The 25758-nt window shown below is 38.7% G+C and overlaps 1 protein-coding gene and 1 long non-coding RNA gene across 3 annotated transcripts; one reads left to right on the top strand and one right to left on the bottom strand.

Moving 5' to 3' along the window:
* The first annotated feature begins 1086 nt into the window (after positions 1-1086).
* Positions 1087-4098, top strand: LOC116713010 (uncharacterized). Its single transcript, XR_004337768.1, has 2 exons — positions 1087-1386; positions 2776-4098. It is a non-coding gene; the product is annotated as an uncharacterized LOC116713010 (long non-coding RNA).
* A 1669-nt stretch (positions 4099-5767) lies between these two features.
* Positions 5768-25292, bottom strand: thbs2a (thrombospondin 2a). 2 transcript variants are annotated; one of them, XM_032553187.1, is made up of 23 exons: positions 24883-25292; positions 24377-24448; positions 23555-24108; positions 23283-23367; positions 20985-21184; positions 19938-20078; positions 19764-19857; positions 19252-19422; positions 17491-17667; positions 15795-15968; positions 15360-15487; positions 15103-15255; positions 13913-14131; positions 13714-13821; positions 13022-13181; positions 12803-12921; positions 12485-12719; positions 10416-10643; positions 10016-10287; positions 9755-9852; positions 9535-9674; positions 7456-7486; positions 5768-7129 (listed from the first exon to the last, which is right to left on the bottom strand). In XM_032553187.1, the coding sequence occupies exons 2-23, from the start codon at positions 24441-24443 to the stop codon at positions 7126-7128; spliced, it is 3558 nt and encodes a 1185-aa protein (XP_032409078.1). In that variant the 5' UTR covers positions 24444-24448; positions 24883-25292; the 3' UTR covers positions 5768-7125. The 2 variants fall into 2 exon arrangements, with proteins under 2 accessions (XP_032409078.1, XP_032409080.1); XM_032553189.1 differs by lacking the exon at positions 7456-7486 and having other exon boundaries at positions 24883-25290.
* Positions 25293-25758: the final 466 nt, after the last annotated feature.

Genomic DNA, 25758 nt, shown 5'->3' with positions numbered 1-25758 from the left:
CATTAGTATTTTCATGAGGGGGTGTTCCATTACAGCAGCACACAACAAGGCTGAAAAACTCATCAGAGATGTAAAAGGATATGGAATGATCACTTGTTTCCACTGCTGCTGAATGAAGGGGAGTTTGCAGTCGTAGTCCCCCTCATGAGGAGCAGATTAGGCAGAGGCTGCATCCTTCCTCTACCGTTTTAAACCAGTGAACATATCACATAGTGAACGCGATACCTTCATATGTCAAAGAAAGTGCACATCAAAATCACTAATGCTTTAAAAAAATATTAAAAAGTTACAATGTTCAAGTTGATCTTTAACTAAAATATGCTGCTCACTTTAACCTTTTGCAATTTTAAAACATTTTCATTTCTAAAACGTATCAGGTCTGGGACAAAGGGAGGTTTAAATGATGTTGAACATGGAATGTTTGTTGATGCTGGACAAAAACTACTGGAATTTTTATGCAAAACCACCACAACAGCATCCAGATGGTGTTTATTAACATGAAAGAAAGGATTCATTTAGCCTTTTATTAATGTTAGTCTGGGATACTTTCATACACACTTTGGGCCTTTTAGTGTAGCTGAGCAATACTTAAACACCTCATGCTATCTGCCCTATTATTGTGGATCATAGCCATCCCTTTATTACCACAGTGTACCCTTCTTCTGATGCTTACTTCCTGCTGGATAACACACCATGAAACAAAGCTCCTTAAGCTTATTTCTTGAACAAGACGACGGGTTCACCGAACCCCAGTGGTTTCCACCGCCACCAGCTTGCAGTCCAATAGACACTTTTGGATATGGCGGACTGGAGGATGTGTAGCCAACAAATCTGTGTCAGCTCTGTGATGCTTCAACATCACAGAGTTGACTCTCAAAGAAATGTTTCAGACTCTATTGAATTGTGACACAAAGCATTAAGGCAGTTCTGAAGCCTTAATGGGGTCCAACCCTGTGCTAGAAAAAAGTAACAAATTTTGTTTTAGGAATTTTGTTTTAATTATACATAGAATTAAAATTATTAATTAAAATAATAAAAAAAAAGCATTTAAACTTCTACCAAGCTTTTACATTGAAATTAAAATCTATAATTGATCTCAAAATGTTTTAAATATTAAATTATTTATTAATCGTAATCAATGTGGTCTAATTTCTGGTCATTAACTCATTAAGGCTTCAATAGCTAAAAGGCATTGCGACTAATCCTCATGGACTGCTTTGACCTCTCTGTTATTTCAGGTGCAAGTTGTGTGTAACGCAGTGTCTGGCCTCATACCGAAGTGTTTACATTTGTCCAACCCTGTGACACTCTTCCATAAGCCTGCAGGACACAGCACATTTCGGCAGCCGTCATTGTGCAGAAAAAAAATCCAGGTCAAATATGCAGGTGAATTTCAGAAGTCCTGTCACACTATTGAATTTTGCACACATGAGCAAAATTGTTAGTACCCACAACAGTCACTGAAATTGACTTAAAAACAGTCAATTTTTGAAATTGAAAACAGCAATAAATAAAAAATTACTGAAAATTAACCCATGCTTTTGAATTGTGGTTTAACTGAATTGTTTAAAAAAATTAACAAATGAAACAGGCCTGGACAAAAATGACTACCTGTAACTTAATATTTTGTTGCCCAACTTTTTGAGATAATCACTGAAATCGAACAATTTCTGTAGCTGCCAATGAAGGGCAATTCAGAATAGTCCAGTGTTGTGCTCTTAGCAATTTTTGAGTGTTTTTAGTTGTGCTTTGAGCCATTGACCTGATACAAGACTCATGACCTGAAACTTAGATCAAGTTTACTGACACCAAGCCTTCTCTCCAGGATGTCTTGTTAGTCTTGAGATTTCGTCATACCCTGCACAGATTCAAGATTTGAGAAAGATGCAGCAAAGCAGCTCCAGAACATAACCTACTATGTTTCACAGTAGTGAGGGACAATGTTATTTTTAATTTTTAAGTCTGTGAACATAAGTCTGATGTACAATGCCAAAAAAGCTCCAATTTTATTTAATCTGTCCAAAGACATTCTCCAAGAAGCTTTGTGGCTTGTCGAAATGCATTGTGGCAAATTTCAGTCTCCCTTTTCTTTGCTTTGCTTTCCTTCTTGGTTGACTCCCATCGACCTGGCAGGTTGGCTACAATCATGTGGACCTTAAACCTCTGAATAATAGGTGCAACTGCAGTCAGGCTGCATCAAGCAGAGGATGATCTTATAGCCTCTACTTTAAACATCCTTGTCTATAATTTTCTATCTAATCTCCTTTGCTTCCTGTGATTCATGTCCAGCATGGTACACACCACGCTACCAAACAGCTCAGTGACTTATCGTACTTTAAATAAGCAGACTGACTAATTACAAGCTTGAAGACACCTGTAATGCAAAATGACACAGCAAACTATCTTCAATGTTTTCTAGGGGTACCATTATTTTGGTCCAGGCCAATTTCATTTGTTTATTTTTCATTGTTCAGGAACATTTTACCTTTTCAGAATCTCTGAAGCCTCCACAGACAGCACAGGTTCTCACATTAAGCCGTTCTGTGGACAAGATAAAAATATATCAAATACAAAAAGGGATGGAAATTTGGATTATATTTATTCTCCAAAATATGAGCTCTGTATTTGATTTTGTGAATCAGATACATCTGATTCCTGCTGCCTAAATATCCTTAGGCAGCAATCTGGACCGTCTGGTTTTATTCTTAACAACGTTACTGCCAGGCAAAGGCTTCACAACCTGATTTAATGTCACACAATTCTCCTGTGCTGCAGGACATCAACTCGCAGCCCAACACCTCTGGCTTTTGGGATATGAGTGTGGCTCCAAAGTCTGGCAAAGCAAAGAAGCATAGATACTTTCCAAATGACGAGAGAAACTCCTGCCATGGAATAAATGGCTTTCGTTATTCCAACTGACAGACTTACTTATTTCCCAGAACACTCGCCTCCAGCAGGACCTAAGATCCTTTGTTCAGGAACAATGTAAGTTTTCTTTTTTGAAAAAAAAAGAAACACTTTGAAACTATAGCATTTTTTATGTGGTCTTTTTCTCTCTATCCTCTGACTTTTGTCTGTGTACATTATGACTAATACACATCAACAAAAAACTGGGCAAGCTTTAATTTTTCAACTTCGATGAGGTCTCTGTCAATGGCATCTACTTAGCTTATACTCTGAGAGTCATCTTTCTCTGACGCACTTTCGGACTTACTTCAACCAGTTTGCAGGAGGTTTTACGTTGTTTTATAATGCTCCCTGCTTGCTAAATCCTCATCTCAGCAGAAAATGGTGGTTTGCTGTGTTATGCACTGACATCCTCTGGCAGTGCTTTATGAACCACCAAGGAACGTGCTCTGGGCTTGAAACCAGCTGCCCCTGCCAGGGCCATACACCGAGTCTTCGGTTTGTGCCACGTTGATGTTTCCAAAAACCTCAACTTAAATGTCTCTGACACAGCTACAAGAGCAAAATTTGACTTACGTTTTTTTCCTTAATAACTTTTTCCCATGTACTTACAAGCATGTTCTTAACCCTTTTACTCTTGGTGAGGCACAACGAGGGAAAATCACACAATCAGATTAATAAAGGAACAATGTAAGCTCAGTTATACATGAAGTCTAAATCAGGGCAATGTCTACTTTCTGATTAAATTTGTCAAAGGTCATCTTTTCATCACCATTTGTCAGAAAATCCCAACAAAGTGAACACTTTAAGGGATATCGCACTCTAATCTCAAATATTGCTTTGGGGCTCCAGTCAAGGCATTTTTTAATTACTGGTTTACAGGGGCGGACTGGAAAATGAGGTCTATCGAGGATTTCCCTTCTGGGTTGGTGGTTTAGCTCATGGAGGAGCTGTTGTGCTCGTCCCGCAGTCGCACAGCACATTGTTGTTCTGCAGCGCCATGATGCTTCAAACTACAATGCCAGATCAAGTGAATTCTCTTCCCCAGACCTCCAGCACATTGTTGGAGGTGTATCTACAGTCCAGTAACTTGCCATCATCAAGCATGTGTGGAAATGTGTGTGAATGGGAATTACTGATTTCATTGCAAAGTGTCTTTGAGTGTCCTAATAAATCGCTATCTAAGTCTGATGTCATTTCATTTCATATATGCTCACAGGCCTATACTTTTCATAAAGTTATCAGGAACTCCTGGGCCACTATTTCTACCAAGTCCACTCCTGCTTTTCTCAGACTGTCTGACTAAACTCGACTTCTGGTTCCAGTTGTTGATGCACTGTCAGTGATTTTTTGCCAGCAGGACCTACAGTGTTAGCCAGACAGCTATGAACCTGAGTTTTATACGACTGGTTGAAAACCCCCCACAAACATGACCTATTTTGGTGTGGATACAGTACCTTTTAAACCTGAATTACAGACTGTTTATTAATTTGTTGATCTAATGAATCTGGGGGTTTTACATTCTTTACATGGTGGAAGAAAGACTGTAATGGCTGCTGCAGCTCTGTATGACACAAGGCAGTCTGCAAACTCTGCTCATGAATCCTCCATGTCAAATAGTGAGTAAATGTTAAGGCACTTAAAGTAAAGTGTTTGAGATAAAGGACACAAACTGCTTGTCGTACACACTCCTTCAGGATTTTCTGGTCCTGAATGAAAATTCATGTTCCCATCATTTACAAGTTATTCAAGTCCTGGGTAATGGCAGCCATCACACTGCCATTACCATGTCTGACTATTAGTATGATGCTTTAATAGACATCACCTACTTTGTTGTTCTTCTGTCCTGTAATTTTTTGAGATCATACCATAATGTGTGAGATTTCTTAATACCTTGCTATTAAACAGATTCTGTTTAAGGTATCAGTTATTCCTGTCCAGTGAAATTTGACAACTTTTCAACAATGATGGTTAATCACAGTTAATTTCTGATTTAACAACATAGGGCCAGGTTAATTGGAATTGACTTTTAAATAAAGTTAGTTTTTTTTAAACTGCTTTTGGTATTTACTAAAGTGGACTTTGTTTGATATTAAAATTTGTTTCAGGATCTGAAGTGACAGAAAAGTAAAGAACAACTGCACCAACACTGATTTAATTAATTGATTTCTGATGAGGACTGCAATAGTTGGTACCTTTTTTTAAATAGACAAGTGTTTGGAAAAATATTAGTTATACTGGCTTCAAAATCAAAATAGTCATAGTACTGAAACAAATAATTATAAAATAGTAATTAGCTATCATAAAAATGAGTAAATTTATCCCTTTTATATGACACCACCAACCAGATGTTTTGGAAAATTGTTGGGCTTATTGCTCTGCTATTTGTAACATATCTGTTATGTCTTTTGGGAGAAACTTGTAGGAAAAGGAGAAAACAGGATCATCTTTAAGGATGTTTTAAGCAGTCTGAAAAAACGGCACAGCAGTTTAAGCTCAGAGGAAGCATCTGACCTGATCTTAATGCACAATACTTTATTGCTTCCAGTCAAATTTATTTTAGACAAATTTACAACCCATCCTGACTTATAAATAGACACAGGCTTTGCCAAATTATCCATATTGCCCATTCGCGGTACTAAGTTTGGTTTATTGCTTTTGTGCTGCCAGCCCAATATGACTTATTGGGTCTAAATAAACCAGGAGCAAAATCCCAACACATTTTTAAGCACACCTCTCATTCATTATATGAACTAAACAGACATAATCTGGATATTTGAAGAAAGCAGTGTTTTAGGAAAGTGAAACACTTCTTGTTTGTAAAATTATTCATCAGCCAATTTCAGTTTTTAGTCATATGTTCAAGAAAATGGTATAAAATGGTTTATTTGTAAACAGAACAATCCAAATTTGTAAAAATGTCTATGTAACAACACAGAAATAACAATAATAAAAAAAAAACATTTACACTTTGTGCATTGCAAATCTCAAGTAAAAGAAGAAGACGGAAAGCAAGCATGGAAGAACATAAGCAATATACAGATTAATGCCAATCAACTGAGACACTATCATGATCCCAAGCCACACTGTACAGTCACACTTTGTCTTTTGAGACCTTCAAACGGAATCATTTCAGTCAACACTGTCAAGGTCCACATATCCAATGATGACGCTAAAAAACAACATAGGAGTGTAAAACTGCTTGCAACAAAACGTCTTTACAATCTTTAATTTTTAAGACTTAAACACAAAATGTAATGACCCTCAGATTGTCAGGTGCATATAAGTGATTTGTTAGGCAACACCAGACTTACCGGGGAACAGGCACTTCAGAAAAAAACTGTAGCAGCCAGTTTTGATGATTAAACTCATATAGACAAAGATAAACATACATATCACTTTGATGTCTTAAACTGAACAATCACAATTAATATACCTTGTCACCAAAGTATGAAAATGATCATTTTTAAGCAACTTTCAAAAACAGTATCTCTGGCAGAACTGACAGACACTTAAAAATCTTCAGATATTTGTGGTATGCCATCTTGTTTGTGATATTGAACTATATATCAGTGTAAACAAATAAATAAAACTATTTACAAACTAGCACAAATGCAAAAAAACAGGCTGAGCCTAAATAATTTACAAAAGAAATTATAGTACAGACTTAGTATAAACATCTTTCGCATTGTTGAAATCAATCACTGTAGTTTCCCATTTTAAATCACATTCATCATAAGAAGAATGAGGAGAAATAGTGTTGATTATGGTTTTAATTAGCTGGTTGGTTTATGTTTTGTCAGACAGAGCTCTGACAGATGACTGACCAACAGCTGAGTAAAAACAAAAGAATATCTGTCAATAGAAATCACTTACATGTCAAAGCGAGAAGGTAAATGCAGGCAATCACAAATAATTGATTCCCTTGTAAGTGATTCTCCATCAAGTGGTCACACAATAAAGATAAAGATGTAAAATAGGTACTTTTTTTATATTCTGCAGAGGCTTTTTAAGCATGTTTACTATGTTCAGTTTCTTCCCATGAGTGGAAAAATTGCATAGGACTTTTAAACTGAAATCTGCCATGATGTCATTTTCTGTCAATGTAAGATCGCCTGTATGCAAAGTCTTATTTATGTCCAGATGGATTCACTGGTGACAGGGTTCAACTGGAAAGCTTCTTGCCTTCGTCCATCTTCTGTCTGTCATGCAACTCAATTATCTGCAAGAAGATTTGAGAGACAACTATAGTCAGTATTGAGTTCACGATAAAGTCTCCACAGTGAAAAGAGGCAGAATGCAGAAACAACATGTGCGCTGTGGGCATTAGGAAGCGTGTCTTCAGCAATGTGGCTGTGATTGTGAATAAGTGCCGCAGGCTCATTTTCCACAATTTAGCACTTGGCACTCAGCATAAGATCCTTGGACTGACGCACAAGGCCTTTCACAATGCAGCTGGGGCATTGTGCATGGGCAAGCTGACAAGCAGAAACAGCAGTTTTGTTCTTACAACAACCACACTCGACATACAAACCCTTTCCCCATTACCTGATGAACACTGTTGGAAACTCCGGTTTATCTGAAGTTTGGAAAGCATATTGATTGTTTACAAAATTTTCTATGCATGCATGAAACAATAACAGTTCACACAGAGATGAGAAACAATTAGGAATTTAGACTCTGTAAAAAAAAAGATTCCTAGTCTTTTGTTGTCCATCTTTGAAAATGAAAGTGGTTTGGCAACAAAAATATTTGACTTGTTTTGCTCACTACACAAGAAAAAAGAAATTAGATGAGCTGATTCTTGTAGCCATTTCAGGAAAGTTTACTCTAATCCTCATTTCAGCTGATGATTGAGGAGTGTCTTTCATACCATGCCATTTATGAACTCTGAGCCAGTCGTTGGTGGATTTACTGGTTTGTTTTGAGTCATTGTCACATTGCAGAGTCAAGTTCTGCTTCGGCACAGTTTTTGTTTTTACAGATGATCTCACACATGTTTTTCCTCAAACACCTTCTGATCCACTGTAGAGTTTATAGCTGTGAAGTAGTCAGGTTCTACTCCAGTAAAGCATCTCCAAACAATGATACTTTCAGCTCTGTTCTTCACAGTAGGTATGACCTCTTTATCTTGGAATGTGTCATTTGGTTGTTTCCAACCATGTCCAAATAATTAAGGCTTAGACTCCTCTCTTCATTATTTCCAAGTCTTAGTGTTCATGTCAAACTTTAGCAATTTTGGAGGCTTACCTCTAAAGGCATCAGAAAGCTCTTTTGAGTTTCACTCTCAATTTAACCATCACACAGAAAGTATCAAATGTGGAAAAGCTTCTTCAAAATGAAGAGTAACTATTTTCTAATGTTCATCGGATGAGATACACTGAGTTGTCCAGATTTATTTAACATCAGAAGTTGCATGTTCTCATTAGATTTTATAGATAACATTGACATGTATTGTCTCACTTACTTTAATTCCTCAATATTGTTGAAAGTGATTTTAAATATCCACATGTCCAGCTATGTTAACAAAGCAATACAAACCTCAATATTTTCACACGGCTGTTTCTCAGTGTTTACTTCTCTCACTTTTCAAAATAAAGGATAATTAACTACTTTCTGACTCATGTCAGAAAAGGTTAACATTCCTACAGGCAAGTTCTTAGTGTCCTAATTAAGCATTGGCTGATTAACAGGCTCAAGGGATACAAAAGTTTAATAGCTTCAAAATTTCAAAACTGTTTACTCCCTTACACCACTCCTTCAGTTTAAAGTTCTTCTAATGAGATGCTGGAAAAAGTGTTGAAGTGTTCTCCAACTGTACATGTTGCTACTGGCTTAATGAAGGCTACTGCACCTTTTTTTCTCCCAAACACAAGAAAGACAAATTCAGCCTTCTTTATATCCAATTGTAAAAAACAAACAAATAAAAGAAAAACAATGATGGTGTGAAAACTAAAGGAACATCACCCATCATTTTTTATAATGCTGTTCAAAACTACAGCTGGAAAGCTAAGAGCATCATATCTCAGCTGAGACTGGAGTCTCCAGCCAAGCAAACAGACGATATAATTAACCAATTATAGAGGTTTGTTGTACTTATTCTGTAAAGGGCAGGAAGGCAAATTTGGATCATATTTCATACACTAGGTTTTCCAAAGCGACAGCTAAATTTAGGAGTTTTCTTTCTCTTTTTTCTTTTGCTCTTAAGTTTGTGTATCAGAATAAAAAAAAATATTTTGAATGACTGTTGCTGTGATGAGCTTAGCAGCAGTCAGAATAATTGGGATTTTTCTATATTTAAATAAAAGCAGTGAGGCCATCTTTGACATTTCTATTTTAAATGTGTGTAAATATCCTGATACAGTAAAATTGTGGTAATTTTATGTAATTTTATCATACCTCATATTCCTAATTATTAAAAGAAAAACATTGCATGGGCAGTCCTTATGTCTGGCTGTATCTCTATGGTTAATTAATGTCAAGTTGCAAACTAGACATCTGACAAATTAAATAACTAAATATCCATGAAATGACAGCCTTTCTTTGTAATTACCATCTGAGATACCCAGATATTTCAAAGCTCACAAAATGTTTTGTTTGGCAAACATAGTTATGGTTCCAACTTACCTCTGCACTCATATTTGAGGTCGGAGAAGAAAACCAACTCTTGGGAGAAGACAAAGAGGCCTAACCTGCCTCCGGCAAATGTCTTGTCATAAACTGGTCCTGAATCAGCCATGATCTGTTTCCCTTCATATACCACAACCCTAAAGAGAACAACAAGCCATGACATTAACACATTAACATGATGTTAAAAGAATACAGGCAGATAAATATGTTGACCTACCTTATAAAGCCAGTCTTGGGTCTATGGATGAGATGCCACCGGTAAGCTGTGTAATCCTTCCAACCAATGTTTTTGGGGTCATGCCACAGAGTGCGCACCTATGTAAAATATTAATTCGACTTTTGAAACAGATTTCACTTTTTGTTGGTTTATTAAATGAAATACATTACAGTTTGGGCCTAAGACCAGGCAAAATATAGAAAAGAACCAAGAGCTGTGACTACATTTGTAAGTCATTACAGCATTTGGACAAGATCCTACCTGTCCGGCAGTGTTCCCCGTATGCCACAGAGCGTTCCTGAGGTTTTCCCCAGTTCCTGTGGTTGAGTTGACAACTTTAAGTGAAACGCCGGAGATGCCAAAGGCTTTGGATGGCTTGTCCTCCCAGTACGTCTGTGTGATCTGCTTCCACATCACAACGTAAAAGCGCCCGCTTGACTGATAGCCGAAGACAAAGCCAGCATAGTCGTCATCTCTGTCTGTGTTCACATACATGGTTCCACTAAAGTCCACAGCATTGAACTCATCAAAACCTGCGGGAAGAAAACAGATACGATACATTCTTAGGAGTCTACAGAGTCAAAAGGGTTTCTTTTAGAAAGCAGTGTGTCAGCATGAAAGGCTTGTCTGACGGTAAACATTTTGCATGTGTGCTGCTCACCAACTGCGATGCCTGGATCAGAGTTTGCAGTCTGAACCAGTTCTTTGCCCTGGTGCCTGACCACCCAGTTGGGATCAATTTGAGTTGTTCCCTTTGGATCCAAGTGGACCATCTGGAACTTCCTGAAGTCTGTAACGCTAATGGCATTGTTCTCTGGACACACGTCGAGGATATCCGGGATGCTGTCATTGTCAAAGTCATCTTTGCACGCGTCCCCTCTTCCGTCACCTGTTTTGAATGAAGCAATATTTAAAAAAACATCAACAAGGGTGACCTACTTTTGAATAGGTTTGAAAAACAGCTGTACGCTGATGTAAGTATCCCAACACTCCCACTACTGAGGAACATTCGCAAGTTAAAATGAAAAATGGATGGAAAAATAATTCCTCCCAGAAAAGGGGGCTTTCAAACCCAGGCCAAGTATACTAAAGCAAATCCTTTTTTTCTTGTTGTGACAATTTCCACAAGTATTACTAACATACAGTCTGACGTATGTTGGAGTTGGACTGTGTGCCGGGAAAGCGGGGATGAAGATAAGCCAGTAGTTAGGAAAGGAGCACTATAAGGAAGTAACTAGCTTCCTTTTTTCAGCATCTTTGTTACTGTCCTAATGAACTAAAATGGCTCTATCAGATTAACACTATCTGACAAGCTTTACAGAGTGTGAAGGCATCCTCTCCAGAGCTTTCCTACTCTGGTCTGTTTCCATTTACAGACAGCTGTACAAACTCCAGGTAACCCTGCTTTAAATGGGGCTCTTTGGATTAATCACGAGAAAAGCTGAAAGGAAATAAAAACTTCACAACCTGGCATGTACCCCTCTGGCACGCTAAGCCATGCAGAATGACATCACTCGTGCCGACTAAGTTGTCGACTTTTTCCACAGTCGCTGTACTTCACACCTGCTGTAGGGAAACTAATTGCTGAGCATCAGGGAGAACTCAAAACCTCACTGAGTAGTGAGAACAAATAGTGACTACGTGGAGTCTGGAAGAGCAGGACTAGAAAATACTGGAGCATGCATGTTTAGCTATACAGTGTATAACCAGATTATAAATAGAAGAAAAACAATGTAGTATTTGGAGGAGCCATCCATCAGGTGAAAAATTATAGTAATAACACTGACCAAGTGTATGTTTTAGTTAGAGTTTGCACAGGAAACAAACCAGTTGTGTGAAAACCAGAATGGAGCTTTTTTTGGATGCTTCAGTTCTGCAAAACTCCTGCTTTTCTGCATGTTTTTCTGCATGTCAACATAATTAAATATATACTCCAAAATACATTTACTTCAAGGGGACACTTGAATTCATGTGATTTAAAAGCAAAACACGAAATATCTGGATTGTTAGAAAAGACAAAAACAACCCACAAAGATATTGTAGAGATCCTAAATTAACAATAAAATATTAGAAAAAATATTCTTCAGATTTTTTTAGGTTGAGATGAACAAATCAGAATCATGAGGCTGATCACTGACATGCTTTTGTAAACTTTTGACTTGATGATCCAGATTTCAGCCAAATTTCTTTTCTAAAGAAGCAAGTTAACATTGCTAGAACTATTTAGAAGACCAGTTTCTATTTTCCCTGAAAAATGTAGGTGCTCACCATAACTCCAAAAACATCCAACACTTCTAAATTCAGCAAGTTAAATGATAGCCAAATATGTAAAATTTCCCCTCCTCATAAGCCTTCCTGCTATCTGCTAGAAGTATTGCTCTCTCTCGCTCTTCCACAGTTTGAATGAACTGCTGGCACTCCCTGAGTAATATCCTCGACCCCAAAGGATGTTGCTTTCAATGCAACCATGTAGCATGTTTTTGAGAAACTTTTCATTATAATATATGTTTTTATAAGTTTCTAACTGATCAGATAAAGATGAAAATACAATCACCAGTTGATTTCTCAGTAAATATCTATTGTATCTACAGAAATTTTCTCTGGAACTGAACAGTGGGAGTAGTGCGATTACAGATGTAATCAAAACAAGAATTTCCAGGAGTGACCTGCTGAACGAATGTAGCCTTCACACATCTGGAACGTTAAATCATTTAAAGGCCACATCCTCACCATCGGCATCCTCTTGGTCTGGGTTAGGTGTCAGTCTGCAGTTGTCCTTGTCATCAGCTATGCCATCATTGTCATCATCATAGTCACAGGCGTCTCCTTTTCCATCCTTGTCATGGTCTGCCTGGTTGGCATTGGCCACATAAGGACAGTTGTCCAAATTGTTCTGATGGCCATCTTCATCAATGTCCTGATTATTATCACACTGGTCTCCAACCAGGTCATTGTCCACATCAGTCTGTTGAGCAGATACAAATATAGTCATTGATACTTCATATACCTATTGTGTGGTTTCATTCTTTGCAGTGTAGGATATACTACCTGGTCAGGATTATGAAGCAATGGGCAATTGTCACATTGGTCACCAACCCCATCCATGTCTGTATCCTTCTGGTCAGTGTTGTACACATAGGGGCAGTTATCATTTTCATTCTGAATTTCTGTGAGAGAAATTTGCTATTAGAACATACAATTTTATTTTAGTGCATAGATTTAATAGTCAATTGTGCTTCAGTTCAAAAACAAGCATGGTCAATTTACCATCTCCATCAATGTCCACCGCACAGGCATCGCCTTCACCGTTATGGTCAGTATCTATTTGTGCGGGGTTGTGTTCATAGGGACAGTTGTCACAGCGGTCACCTACTTCGTCCTTGTCAAAGTCAAACTGGCGGGGATTGTAAAGGAGGGGACAGTTGTCCTGTGCAGGGAAGAGCATGTTTGTTAATGTCTTTTTTTTGTAAATCTTTAAGCTCTTAATATATATTATTGCTTATTTAGACACAGAACATAGAATGTAAGATAAAAGAACAACCCTCACAAGACCTGTTTCTGATTTCAAAGGTAACATTATATTGATTTGTTAGAGAGCAGTATAATTTATGCTTATTTTATTTGAATAATCTAAAGATTATCCAAAGACATTAATTCATTATCTGCTTGAAGTCTTACTTTCTCTAGTTCTTCAGAACCACAGAAATGTCTTGCATTTTATTGAAACTAGATACCATCCACATCACAATGCACTGTGGATAAATTTAAGTTAAGCAAAGTTTCCCTTTCTTTCACATTTCATTTAGATCGTTGCTCACCTGAGCAGAAATGTGAGGTTGCTGTTTGACAAAAATAAACTACTGGATTCTGTCAATTTTAATCTAAATTATCATGAGTTCTCTGACGTTTTTTGTGATAATAATTGTTAGAAATAGTAAAAGTTTATAAAATTCTCATACTCGTTCGTCCATAATTCCATCATTGTCATCATCCTTGTCGCAAGCGTCTCCTTGTCCATCCTTGTCAAAGTCTTCTTGTCCAGAGTTTGGTAGGTTAGGACAGTTATCCTGAAATGGTTACAAGAAGTTCACAAGATTCATCAGCTGAGTTTCGTGTCACAGCATGGAGGGCAACTTCCAAACCAGTCACACAAAATACCTTTTTGCAGTGGTATGTACTGTTGGCACTGCAGACCAGGTTCTGATTGGGCCATCCATCCAGGTCTGAGTCCTCTCCACATAGAAAGCCATCTCCAGCGTAGCCAGTGCGACACTCACATTTGTACATTGGGTCACTAAAGTGGCTGATGTATATACATTCAGCATATTTGTGACAGCTGTGGGTCTTTTCTTTACATGGGTTTTCTGGCTCACATACCTAAGAAAAACACAAACGAACAAGAAGTGGAGAAGTTTTATGAATACAGATGTTCAAGTTTACTTCAAAGACCAACAGTTGCTGGAGTAACTCAAAAAATCAGATTAAATCTCTGTAATCACTGTTGTTTATAAACAACCCAAAGCAGGGTTCACTTCCAGGTACAATCGATTTTATGAGATCCTTTTGGATTGAATTCCATGTTAGCAAGTACTGTTGCCTAATACAGCACACAGGCACACCACATTACCAGAGGATGAACTTTCATCCATTTTAGATACCACACAGTGAGTGTACCGAGGCCAAACTAATAGCATGATCCAGCTTTTAAACACATATGTGCAATGAAGCATTTTTATTCCCAATGACAAGATGGCTTTCAAAATGAGTTCATTTGGAAATAAGCCAATGTGAAATCAGACAAGCATCTGCTGAGCATAAAGAGCATTACAAAAGGAAATAAAACATGACTGATGTTAAGAGGATCTTGATTTATTTGTTATTTTTTAGTTTCCCATAAATTCTGGGGTCAAAACAGCAAAAACAACAGTGTTCCAGTGGAGCGTGTTATATATGGAATGTCCCAATACCTATTCTAGAGATAAAATGTAACAGCTGTGACTTTGTTTTTATAATATCAAACTCAAAAACAATTATAAGAACTGGGTCAGTCTGTTTCTGATCTTACCAGAACCAGAGAGGTATGACATATGCTTATTGTTAGGAGTTACTCCAATCTACTTCATCTTCTCCTCTATCCTCAATATTCTACTGGTGCTGATTATTATTATTATTATTTTTTTTTGTAAAGTTAAGTCATATTCACGTATAGTTGCTGCTTTAGTCATTTATACATTTGGATCCAACACCAAAATACCAGGGATCTGCTTCTGGAAATCCATTCCTTCTCTTGTTTCACTTCTTCGAGGTTATCTATCATCCTAATAGAGATGAGTGCAACAAAAACTCACTTGTTTGTTTTTCCTGGCTGCCTCAACACCCATACCAAAGGGCTGTGTGCCTTTGTAGCGCTTTGGGCAAGGCAGACAGTGGAAACCCGGATCAGTGTTGATGCAGCGCTGTGTTTCACCCACTTTGTAACAAACATCAGACACCATGTCACACTAGAAAGGTAAAAAAAAAATGCATTGGAAAAATGAAAAAAAGAACCCAAATAAAGTAATTATGAGAAACCCATTGAGTACTAAAGACTGTCTTTGGGTTTTACCTCATTAATGTCTTTGCAATGAGTACCATTTCCACGAAAACCAGCAGGACAGGGGCCGCATTCCCAGGAACCGTCTGCTGAGCTGCTGCAGTCAACCCCTCCAAAGCAAGGGTTGGACAGGCATCCATCTGTCAGGGAAGAGAGATAGATGGAAACAAACACAGCACAATGTGACATTTGAAAATAAATCTGCAAACATGTCTTTTTTGTAGTAGTCATAACAGACTGTTGATAATTCCTGGAAGTTTGGTAGTATCTTTGTGACACAACCTGAATTTCTAGTCACCACATTGTTCTAATAAATCAACTGCTATACCTCCAGCAAAGTGAGACATTTTTGCTTAACCCAAAGTTATGATCTGAAGACATTTTCTGTTGTTTGCAAACCTGAAACCTGTTGTGGTAATAACTGAAAAAATGCTACGTTGAGCTCACCGATAGGGCAGTCTTCCTTGTTGCAGCTGTCGCTGTCGGTAGCCTCTCCAATGCACTTCTTGCCACCATACTGAGGATGAGGACTGTTGCACTCACGGGAACGACTTTTGATTCCTCCTCCACATGTTGCAGAGCAAGTTGCCCAAGGAGACCATGGTCCCCAGCCTCCATCAACTACAAGGGAAAATAAATCACAGATTAGATATACAGTGCTTAAATATCTAATTTAATTCATTTCTCCTTTTCTAAGGCATTACAATAGATTTTGTCTACACCATATACAAATACAATTAAATCATATTGCTCCCTTTATTCAGACACCCTTAATTAGGATTTTATTCTCTAATTTAATGTCAGATTATTTGTTATTTTTAAGTAAAACTGGGCCACCTATGTTACTCTTTGTACAAACTAGTTTACAGTCATGTTAGAGATTAAGTCCCCCTCTTCAGTTCTGAGGATTTTCACATTAATCCATTAATCTTTACCAAGCTTTTAAAAACTAACCTCAACCTTCATAGAAGGAATGAAACATTTCTTTAATTATTATTTAATTTACTAATAAATAAGCCACTATGCATTTGCAGTGGGTAAAAAAAAACATCAATTTGATTATGAAGCCACTTTCACACTGTTAAATTTGTTAATAGGATATGGAAAGCAAAGCCTAAAGAACATTTTCTGCTCACACAAAAATAGCCTGAATTCATAGAAGAAAGAAAAAAAAAGTTGATAATTACTCAATTAAGAAAGCACTTTTGGCACTAATAAAACAGATCACTAAAACTAAGCGTCTTAGGCAAAAGCACCGCAGTGGCAGCATTGTAGTGTGGTAACAAGTTGACCTTGGTCAAAATCAAATCAGTTATGGATATTATTAAATACATGAAAGTTGTTGAGGTGAAGCTTTTTTAGTTCTCCACATACCTTAGATTGGGACAGAGATTTGTCTTTCAACATACCAGTGCACCCAAGCATAATGCTAATGCAACAGCCTTAAGGGAAACATTTTAAGTTCCTGGAATGGCCCAGACCACAGGCTGAAGAAAAATTTGAGGTATGATTTAAATATTACTGCACAGCAGCTGCACCCATCGAGCTTGATGAAGATGAAGCAGCTGTGCCTTGATAAATGAGCAGAAATCCCAGTGACAAGATCTGCCAAATTTATAGTCATACTGATGTCTAACAGACTTCCAGCTATAATTGCTGCAGAAGCTGACTCTAAAAAGTATTACCTAAGTAAATTTAATGATGTACAATAATTTTCTGTTCATCAGATATTTTTGTTAAAAGCAAATAATGTGTTGCAAGGGTAACTACGACGTTTTTCTTTTCTTTTGATAGAATAAATGATACAATGCCCATTAAAACACTTGTGTAACAAATTTTATGAGTGCTGTGAATTTTTTTCAACTCTGCCTTTTATTACTTAATCATTTTCTAATCCTTTTTCCTTTTGAAACAAAGAACTTTGCAGAAACAGAAATATGGACCCTGACACTACAAAACAAAACAAACTGAGCTTATTTTGCTCAACGCTTCCTGACAGACTGACAGCAGCTCAGTCCAGAGCACATGGGGAATGTCGCCCTGAGGGAAGCCAAGGACTGAATGTTGGACATGTGAACACAGCAGACATTTCTAACAAAGATGCTTCTTTTTGAGAAATCTTTTCTTTAGCTAAAATACTCACTTGGACAAGGTTTGGCAGTGCAGCTCTGAGTCTCTCTCCCGCTCCCTTCGCAGTCTTTCCCACCCAGCTGTGGTACAGGAGCGTTGCAGTGCCGTATTCTGGTGATCTGCCCTTCTCCACAGGTCACCGAGCAAGACGACCAAGGCGACCACAAACTCCAACCCCCATCCTGGCGAACTGGGGATAGAGAGGAACACCTATCATGCAGACATCAGCAAAACACATATATTCTATGTTGCCTTTTAGATTTCCACCCATGTTTAGCTGTAAACGGTAAACATTGTGTGATAGTGGGAAAAAGCTGCCCACTTTGAAATGCAATGTTTACACCACTATTTATGTTGTCATAGTCAAACTCCTCTTCTTGTGGTTAGACAGTTTTAGTGCCTCACATACATCCTGAATAATGGTAGCTCAAAGCAATCACAGATGATGGTCCAATAACCAATCAAATCCCATATTGAGAACTGTAGCCTATACTAAAAATCAAGCTGTGAAAAATATCTGCAAAAAAGAAAAAAAAATGGTTGCATCTACATGTTTTAGATAAGCACATGTGACATAAAAAGCAGTTTTAATAATGATTAATTCATTTATTGTGTGCAAGAAGCTACCCAAACAAATCCAACTTCTTTGCAGAACTGTCTTAATTCACTAATGTGCTGGAGAATTTTCCAGCATGACTGAAGTCTCTTAAGTCAGGCTTTTGATTTAGCCACTTCAAATCCTTAATTCGGATTTTTTTCTTTTGAGCCCTTCAGAGGCTCAAAAAAGATAATTTCTGGGTAATGTGCTCCACATTGCTGTCCAGTTGTGTAAACAATAATGTTTGAGCATCATCTGATGCTCAACTATCAGTTCCAACAATCCTTTGTCTTTTATCAAACCAAAGAAAAAGGATCACTCCTGTATGAGTGATCAAAGCATTCATGGAGTAATTTTAGTTAACTAGCCACTTGTGGGAAGGGCCACCACTATTTCAAGTTTTCTTCTGTTCTCCACAATGGCTCTCAGTGTCCCAATGCCCTAGAAATGGTTGTGTATGTCAATGAGGTTTATTTCTCAACTCTTCTTAAATTTTTTTAATGTCAAGCATTCTTGATTCAGAAAAATGGGATAAATAAGTGATTGATTTAGACAGGGGCGCTGGGCTGGATAGCTTTCTTCCCTTAATAAATGCCACCATCATTTGAAAATCATTTTTATATCTACTCAAGTTTTCTTTGTGTGATATTAACAATGATTTGGTTATCTGAACATGTCAAATGAAAAAAAAAGCAAAATAACAACAGAAACCTTTAAGGGGGCATTATACAAAGAACATCCCAGTAAAAAAATCCAATATTTTTATATATTTTTGCATGGGAGCCAGTGGTGAGTAATTGCACAGTGGAACACCCTCATTGCCAATGATTTATTTGGAATTATTTTTGACAGGGCACACCCTTCAAGTCAACGATGAGACCCAGTTCCTCACTCACACTCAGACATATTGTGACAGATCCAAACTTATGAAGACGAAAGCTCAGCGTTTTGCACTATGAAAAATTTAGTCTCATCTCATAAATGAGCTGAGATGACTTTTTATGCAGCTCCATTATGTTCTCACCTCCCCACATGTCATGCAAATGTTTTGTTTTCGATTAGTCAAAGTGGTAATGGAGCGCAGATAATTCAACACAGACAGAGCAATATCACATCGCAAAGGCAGCCACTTCTGGATGAGAGCAATTTGGAGAAAAAATGAGTCAAGCTACTTACCACGGCTGTCACATTTTCCCAAGCTGCATTTTCGAGTCTGGATAGATGGTCCAGTGCAGGGGTTACTGGTGGCATCACATGAGCGACCCCTCTGTTGAGTTCCTATCCCACAAGTGACCGTGCATTCTGTCCACTCCGACCAAGGCGACCAGCCGTCTTCACTGTCTTTAGCTGGAAAAATTCACATCTGCTCATTGTATTTTTTTTATTTTTTATTTTTTGCATTTTAGTACTGGAAAAAGATCATAACTTCTTGCTTTCATTCTTTATGTCACTCTGTTTATCGAATGACTTCATCTGAAGAACCCACAGAAGCCATTCTTAGTGTCAATAAATATGTGGTTTACTCCCTCAGACAAACTGGCTGCAAGAGTCCTGTGCTATTAAAGCATAACATGGACGGAATATTGTTTTTTATGGTACACGGCAGCATTAGTTTAGAAGAAAGAACATAGAGCAGAAAACAAGTTGGGTTCATGTTTGCATCAACAGAGTTTGCGCGATCTACTTACGCATGCAGACGGGGCAGCATTCTCCATCTATTAAAGAAGGGCTGGCACAGGCCACTGGAGGGCATGTAATTTGGTGGCACACTATCTTGGACTCCTGGAATTAGCAGATCATAGTCTATCGAGTTTACAGACATCAGCAGTAAATGTGTACTGTTCCACATGAACTGGAATTACCTGGCATTTACATTTAGTGCAGCTGTCCACTACCCAATCTTCCTTGTCCTCAAACAAGCGGCCATCCTGCCAGCACATGTTTTTCTCTTTAGTGTCCTTCATTCTCCCAAGGGCCTCCTTCATGACTGTATTCTCCTCTGTCTGAACACATACCAGCAGATTTGCAGTCAAGGACATCAGTCACAAACAGTTAAGGCATGCTCATTATATAAAGGTGCGTCTGGCTGTTGTAGGTATGAAGATCAAATACAGACAAAACGATTATGTTAGGAACACGTGTTAGGGTAAATCAGGGAGTGTGAGAAAGATCAGTCATCCAGCTGAGCGGTCGCAGTTATAACACTAGACTTCTTTTTTTTTCTTGCTTCTGAGCTAACACAGCAGTAAAACCTCCTGCTTTCCTTTGCACAATACAACCTCCAACCCACTTGGAGACCAGGGGATCTGTGGCTGGACTCCTTCAAACTTTGGGAACTGTCAGTCGATTAACCGCTGCCAAAGATTTGAGTGTTTCACTGTGCAAGCTTCCTCTTTAATCGGGAAACAGCAGTGTGCAGCACTAGAGTGTAAGACACCACTCGATCTGGAAGAGCCTCAGGGACCCTTCCCATACCAACCACTTTTTTTCCCTAAGGTTCATGCCCACAGTCTCTTATTGCTGGGAGGCTCCCAGAGGAAACGCAAGAGCTGTTTAAACAAAGTCAGACATTAGACTGGACCGAGCCACTGCCAGGGGAACACTTCCTATGTCCACATGTAACATGTCATAAAATCTGTCTGACTCATGCTGCCACAGATACCAGAAGTCAAACGGGTTCAGTTATCACAGGCCGCTCTATAAACAGTCCTGCGGCTTTGTGCTGTTTACTTTCAGACAAAACTAGGTTACCCAGTAACCCAATTTAAATGTCTTACTTTATGGATGCCACATTAAAGACTAGGGGACAGCTGCCCTAGTTTGTTTCTTACACACGTGTAATTTGAATTAATCAATACAATTTTGGAAGCAAACAAAGGAATGTCCTTGGTCCAATCAGTTTCACTTACCACTTTCTGCAAACCGTCAATGAGGTTACTGACAACCACACGCAGACCTTTCAGCTCTTGGAACATGGTGCTAAGTTCCTCACAGGAGCGTTCACACATATCTGCACCCAGGTCGTCTGTCTTTGGACCTATGATGTTTGTGGTGATGGACGGGCTTACATCCACAATCTCTGCACTCTCTCTCAAGCCGTTGTCATCGTCTAAAAGAGAGTGGCAGAAGAGATGTAAGCCGCTACAAGTTGGTGATGGGAAACACATTTGAGATCATTGTTGAAACATGGGGTTTATGATCTGCAGACAATGTGATTTCCTGTTTTGTAGAAGCAGGCCAACAGACGATGTAATGCACAATATAGCTACTGCGATGCTTAATGCGCTAAAACCAGATGTGCAGTTTGTAGCCATGTTTGATTTAAACAAGAATTAGCTTTATGAATCTTTATGATTTCTAACAGTGCATCCTTGTATCCTCCAACAGTGTTGGAGGATACAAGGCCCTGCTTCAGAAGACCTCTGAAATAGGTAGACCTCTCCAACAAATTTACTTGAATTTTATCAGATAATCTTAGTTAAGTTAGTGAAAATCTCTCAGTTACAGCCACTAGAACCTAATCCTTCAGACCTTCTAGCTACTGGCCAATTTAAAGGGCAAAATGAGGCTAACTGCCAAGTTTTTTTTGCACCGTTAACACATCTGCAGCAGGAAACCCAGCCAAGCATAACGTGTCTACCAGCTGGGAATTTTGCACAGACAGGTCACAGGACAAGGAGGCAGAAATACAAGTCCACACAGCAGGAAAGGACATCTTTTCTGGGAGGAGTTTGCAGCGAACCTTATAACATAATAGCTACCTGCATTCCCTCAGTTTACACCTACATTTCCCTCAGTTTGCCTGTCTAAACTCGGAAGTTTAATTATATCACAGCAGAGTTTGCGAATGCGTAATTTCCAGAATAAACAAGAGGAATATCAAAAAGCTCTATGGAACACCTGTCATCCTGCCAACACACAAGCACGTATCTGCTTGGATCTGGCGATGTAAATTGGTGAAGATTAACAGCAGATCGGGGACTCTAAATCAAAAAGTCATTCGACTTGCCCAGTGATGTCCCACAATGTTTTATTTCCTCCCCAGTCTGCTGGATCCATTTAAATTTCAGGAGGGCTTGTCTGTGAAAGCGTTTATGCATTCTCCCCTCTCCCTGATTGACATGGTGTGCTTTTTCAAAGCATAGCAAGGAAAGATTTCAACAGAGAGCGAAATGAGGGGGCTAATTTTAACGCTACTCATTAATGTCCGGTGTGTTGGCTTTTATGAGAGTGGTTTGTGTGGGTTTATGGGTGTCGTTTTGCATTAAACTCTCTGCCAGGGTGGAAGCTCGACTGGCACCAGTGAGTGTGTTTAAACGCCTTGGTGACATTTGTTAAACAAATAAACTCTTTTTAGCTGGAATTTAACACTTCTTGTGGCAACACATATCCAACAACCACTGGAACACAGGACATTACTACTCAATGTAGTAATGTAGTATTGCAAAGTGGACTCACTTTGCAATAACGCACCAAAGTATCAACTTCCAGACCTGGAAACCTTGTAGTGTGTTGTAAAAGGTACCTGTGTTTCAATTTGCTCTCCATAGCTGGTACTTGAGTCCTGCTAAAGATCATGAGGTCCTTTTTTTAAATTGGACCAAGCTTCAGCTGAGAAAAGCAACTAAAGCAGCCAGTTTATGATCTCACCACAAATGCGTGTGTGTGTGTGTATGCGAGCAGCTGGAAGCTCTGTGATCTGCAGTGTTGCCTTCACTTTTTCTATTTTCTTTCCCAGGATATTATTCCAAGTCCACTGCCAATGGAAATAAATGTAAGCATCTGCATCTCTTTTTGTTCACCGCTCGACCTCGAGCCACTGCGTCGGCACCGCTGTTTCCACAAGCAACGGCGGGAGATCTTTGCCACGTATCTGCGAGCCTCTTTTTGACCTATATGGAAATCCTTAGATTCATACAGTAGAGGTAAACTGGTTGCTGCGGTGGATATTTAACAAAATATACAGACATCACATGTAAGGGTGGTTGTATGGAAGGGAGTTGCATGTGAAGGAGTCTCCAAAGCACATCTGCAAGGATTAGCCTCGAAACACTTTGCAGTTCTGATAAATTTGAACTGCAAATTTGATTAATGTTTTGGATTGAGAAAGATCATGAAAGATCTCAACTTCCACAGAATGCCAGGAACCTTTAGATAAATACTATAAGGCTTTCTTCTTTTTTTCCAAATAAACACTTGTCTCTCACCTAGTCTTGTGACTTCACAATCTCTACTAAGGAGGACGTCTTCCACTGATGTATCGAAGATGAAGCGCACATTCTGAATGAGGCCCTGTTAGACAAAAAAACAACTTCTGGTTATTGAATCTCTTGGTGGAAGAACTCTTTCTAAAGGTATAATAAGTTTTTACCAATTCTGATCACAACTTTTTATCATTAACCCTCTTCTTTCAATACCGGTATTGTTTCTCATGCAAGAAGACCATAATTCTGATCTCGGAAAACTCTCTTCATCTTACCCTAAAGTGGTTCTCACGAATCGATCCCTTTGCCACATACATTCGGCTCCCATCGGCCTGAAGGCGTTCATAGAAGGGCTCGTCCAGGATGAAGCTGTCGATCAAGCTGCAGCCCACAAACAGATTTGCATTTTCCCCATGAATGTGAAGTGTGATGTTCTTCCACTGCGAGTCGGCCAGGTCTACATCCTCGAATGAGACCACGTTCTGCGAACCGTCCACCCAGTACACCAGGTCCAGGGTGTTGGCCCGTCCGTTGGAGACAATCTCGAACTGCCGCCGGCCGTCGGGGCCCTCCAGGCCAATCAGGGTGCCCCTTGAGGAGCGATCCTGCCGGATGCTGGCGATGAACACAAAGCCCTCGTTGTTCTGGATCTGCTGTAGTATTTGTTTCAGTATGGGGGCACTGACTGGGGGCAGGTGGTCAAAGCGGATGAAGCGGTAGGCAGGGAGATCGGAGTATTGACCCCGGAACTGTTTGGCCCCCAGAGTCTTGCGCGTAATGTGGCTGATTTCAAACAGGTCAAATGATGTTTCATCTTCCTGCTCTCCATCTTGAAATCAGTCGAGGAAGGGATGAAAATAGAAAATCAAATTACTATTGGGGATTAATGAAGGTCCATAAAGTTTTTTAAAATTTACAACTACGGATTCTAATCAGAACCAGCAAACCGGTCAATAATAGAATAACTAATTGTTATCACAAGCTTAAACTCATTTCAAAAGGAAGCAAAGTCTTGTAGACTTAATATTAATTTTACACATAATTAAATCAGTGTGCATAACTTAAAATAAATAGATGATTTATAAAGATCTACTTACCTTGCGGTGTTACTTGATGGAATGTGGATATGAACAATAAGAAGAGGAGACTTCTCCTGAGTATCATATTTCCTTCATAAAACAAAGATATTTTATTAGCTTTTGAAGTGATTACTTAGTCTAACATTCAGTTTGATGAGAAATATTTTATCTCTGTCAGCTTTTCGGGTAAGAAATTATACAGTATGCTGCAGTAGATGGAAGATTATTTCAAAAATCTATGGAAATAAAATTACATTTAACATAATTTTAATGTATTGATGTCCTCCTCTCTATTAGATATAAAAGAAAGAATGACATAGAGGAAAAGTAACTATGGATAATTGTGCGGTTATATTTAAATATATTCCAAAGTACTTTAACTGTACAGTTGTCTAGAAATAATTTTCATTACTAAAAAGCATCAAAAGTTGGCTTTTCGGTTGTTTTTTTTTTAAGATTAAAACATCAATCAAACCATAAGAAAAAAGAGTTAAAGATAAATCCGTTCATGAAGCTTAACTTACCTGATGAATTCAATTTTTTATTTTTTAAAATTTTTTTCAAACGCGGACTTATATCCACCCGCAAAGCAAAAGCCGAATCGCTAAAACTGAAACGGAAGCAGCTTATTTTATAGTTAGAACTCAGGACGAAATGAATGAGATGCGGTATTTCCTGCAAACTCCGTGCGTAAAAAAAAAACCGCTCCAAGTCCACCTTGTTCCGCTACATCCAGTCTGGAGGAGTCGAGGCACGGCAGTGACTGGGGCTCTCGCTCCTCTCTCTCTCTCCTCTTATATTTAGAGGCTTGCAGGAGAGCTCGTCTGTCACCGTCTCTCCAGGATGAACGGTTTGCGGTGGGTTGTCATGAGACAGTTACATAAAAGAAATCTTCCGACAGCTATTGCGTAAAGATCTTATCCGCACTCGAAGGGCCTGAATGTTGGACACGTGGCCCCTCCCCTGATGTCTTCCACCTTGATGCCCAGCTGGTTCCCTCCCTGCAAAGCCCTCATTCCCACTGTGCTGGCAGCTGAGTCACCGTCTCTGAAAGGAGCTCACTTAAAATAAACAGAGAAGCAGATTTGATTTTATGTACATCGCTAAAACAGCGCCAGAAACAGTAGGCTATTTCCGCCCCATAGGCTAATGCTGTTTTTTTTTCTTCTTTTTTTTCCTTCCTTTTTTGTCACACGTGCTTCATATCATTGAATATATTTTATTGGCATTAAAATATAACCCGAGTTATCTAGTTTCTTTTACTTAGGGGTAAAAATCTATCCAAACCTTGGAGTTGAAGGTTTAACGTCATGTCAGCACCTCAATTGGATTTAAGTGCGCACTTTGCCAATGACTGTTACTCATCTTTTCTTGAATTTCATTAGATTTAAGCATGTGTT

This window comes from Xiphophorus hellerii, chromosome 22 (genome assembly GCF_003331165.1).
Source record: "Xiphophorus hellerii strain 12219 chromosome 22, Xiphophorus_hellerii-4.1, whole genome shotgun sequence".
Lineage (NCBI taxonomy): Eukaryota > Metazoa > Chordata > Actinopteri > Cyprinodontiformes > Poeciliidae > Xiphophorus > Xiphophorus hellerii.
This window is presented reverse-complemented; position numbering and strand designations above follow the sequence as displayed.

What these genes read in the sequence shown, in the direction of transcription:
- thbs2a (XM_032553187.1), bottom strand. Translation starts at nt 24,443, where the DNA reads ATGATACTCAGGAGAAGTCTCCTCTTCTTATTGTTCATATCCACATTC. An exon ending in GTACATACCACTGCAAAAAG is followed by an intron (nt 13,822 to 13,912) that starts GTATTTTGTGTG and finishes TAACCATTTCAG; the next exon opens with GATAACTGTCCTAACCTACC. An exon ending in TGCTTCATAATCCTGACCAG is followed by an intron (nt 12,720 to 12,802) that starts GTAGTATATCCT and finishes TCTGCTCAACAG; the next exon opens with ACTGATGTGGACAATGACCT.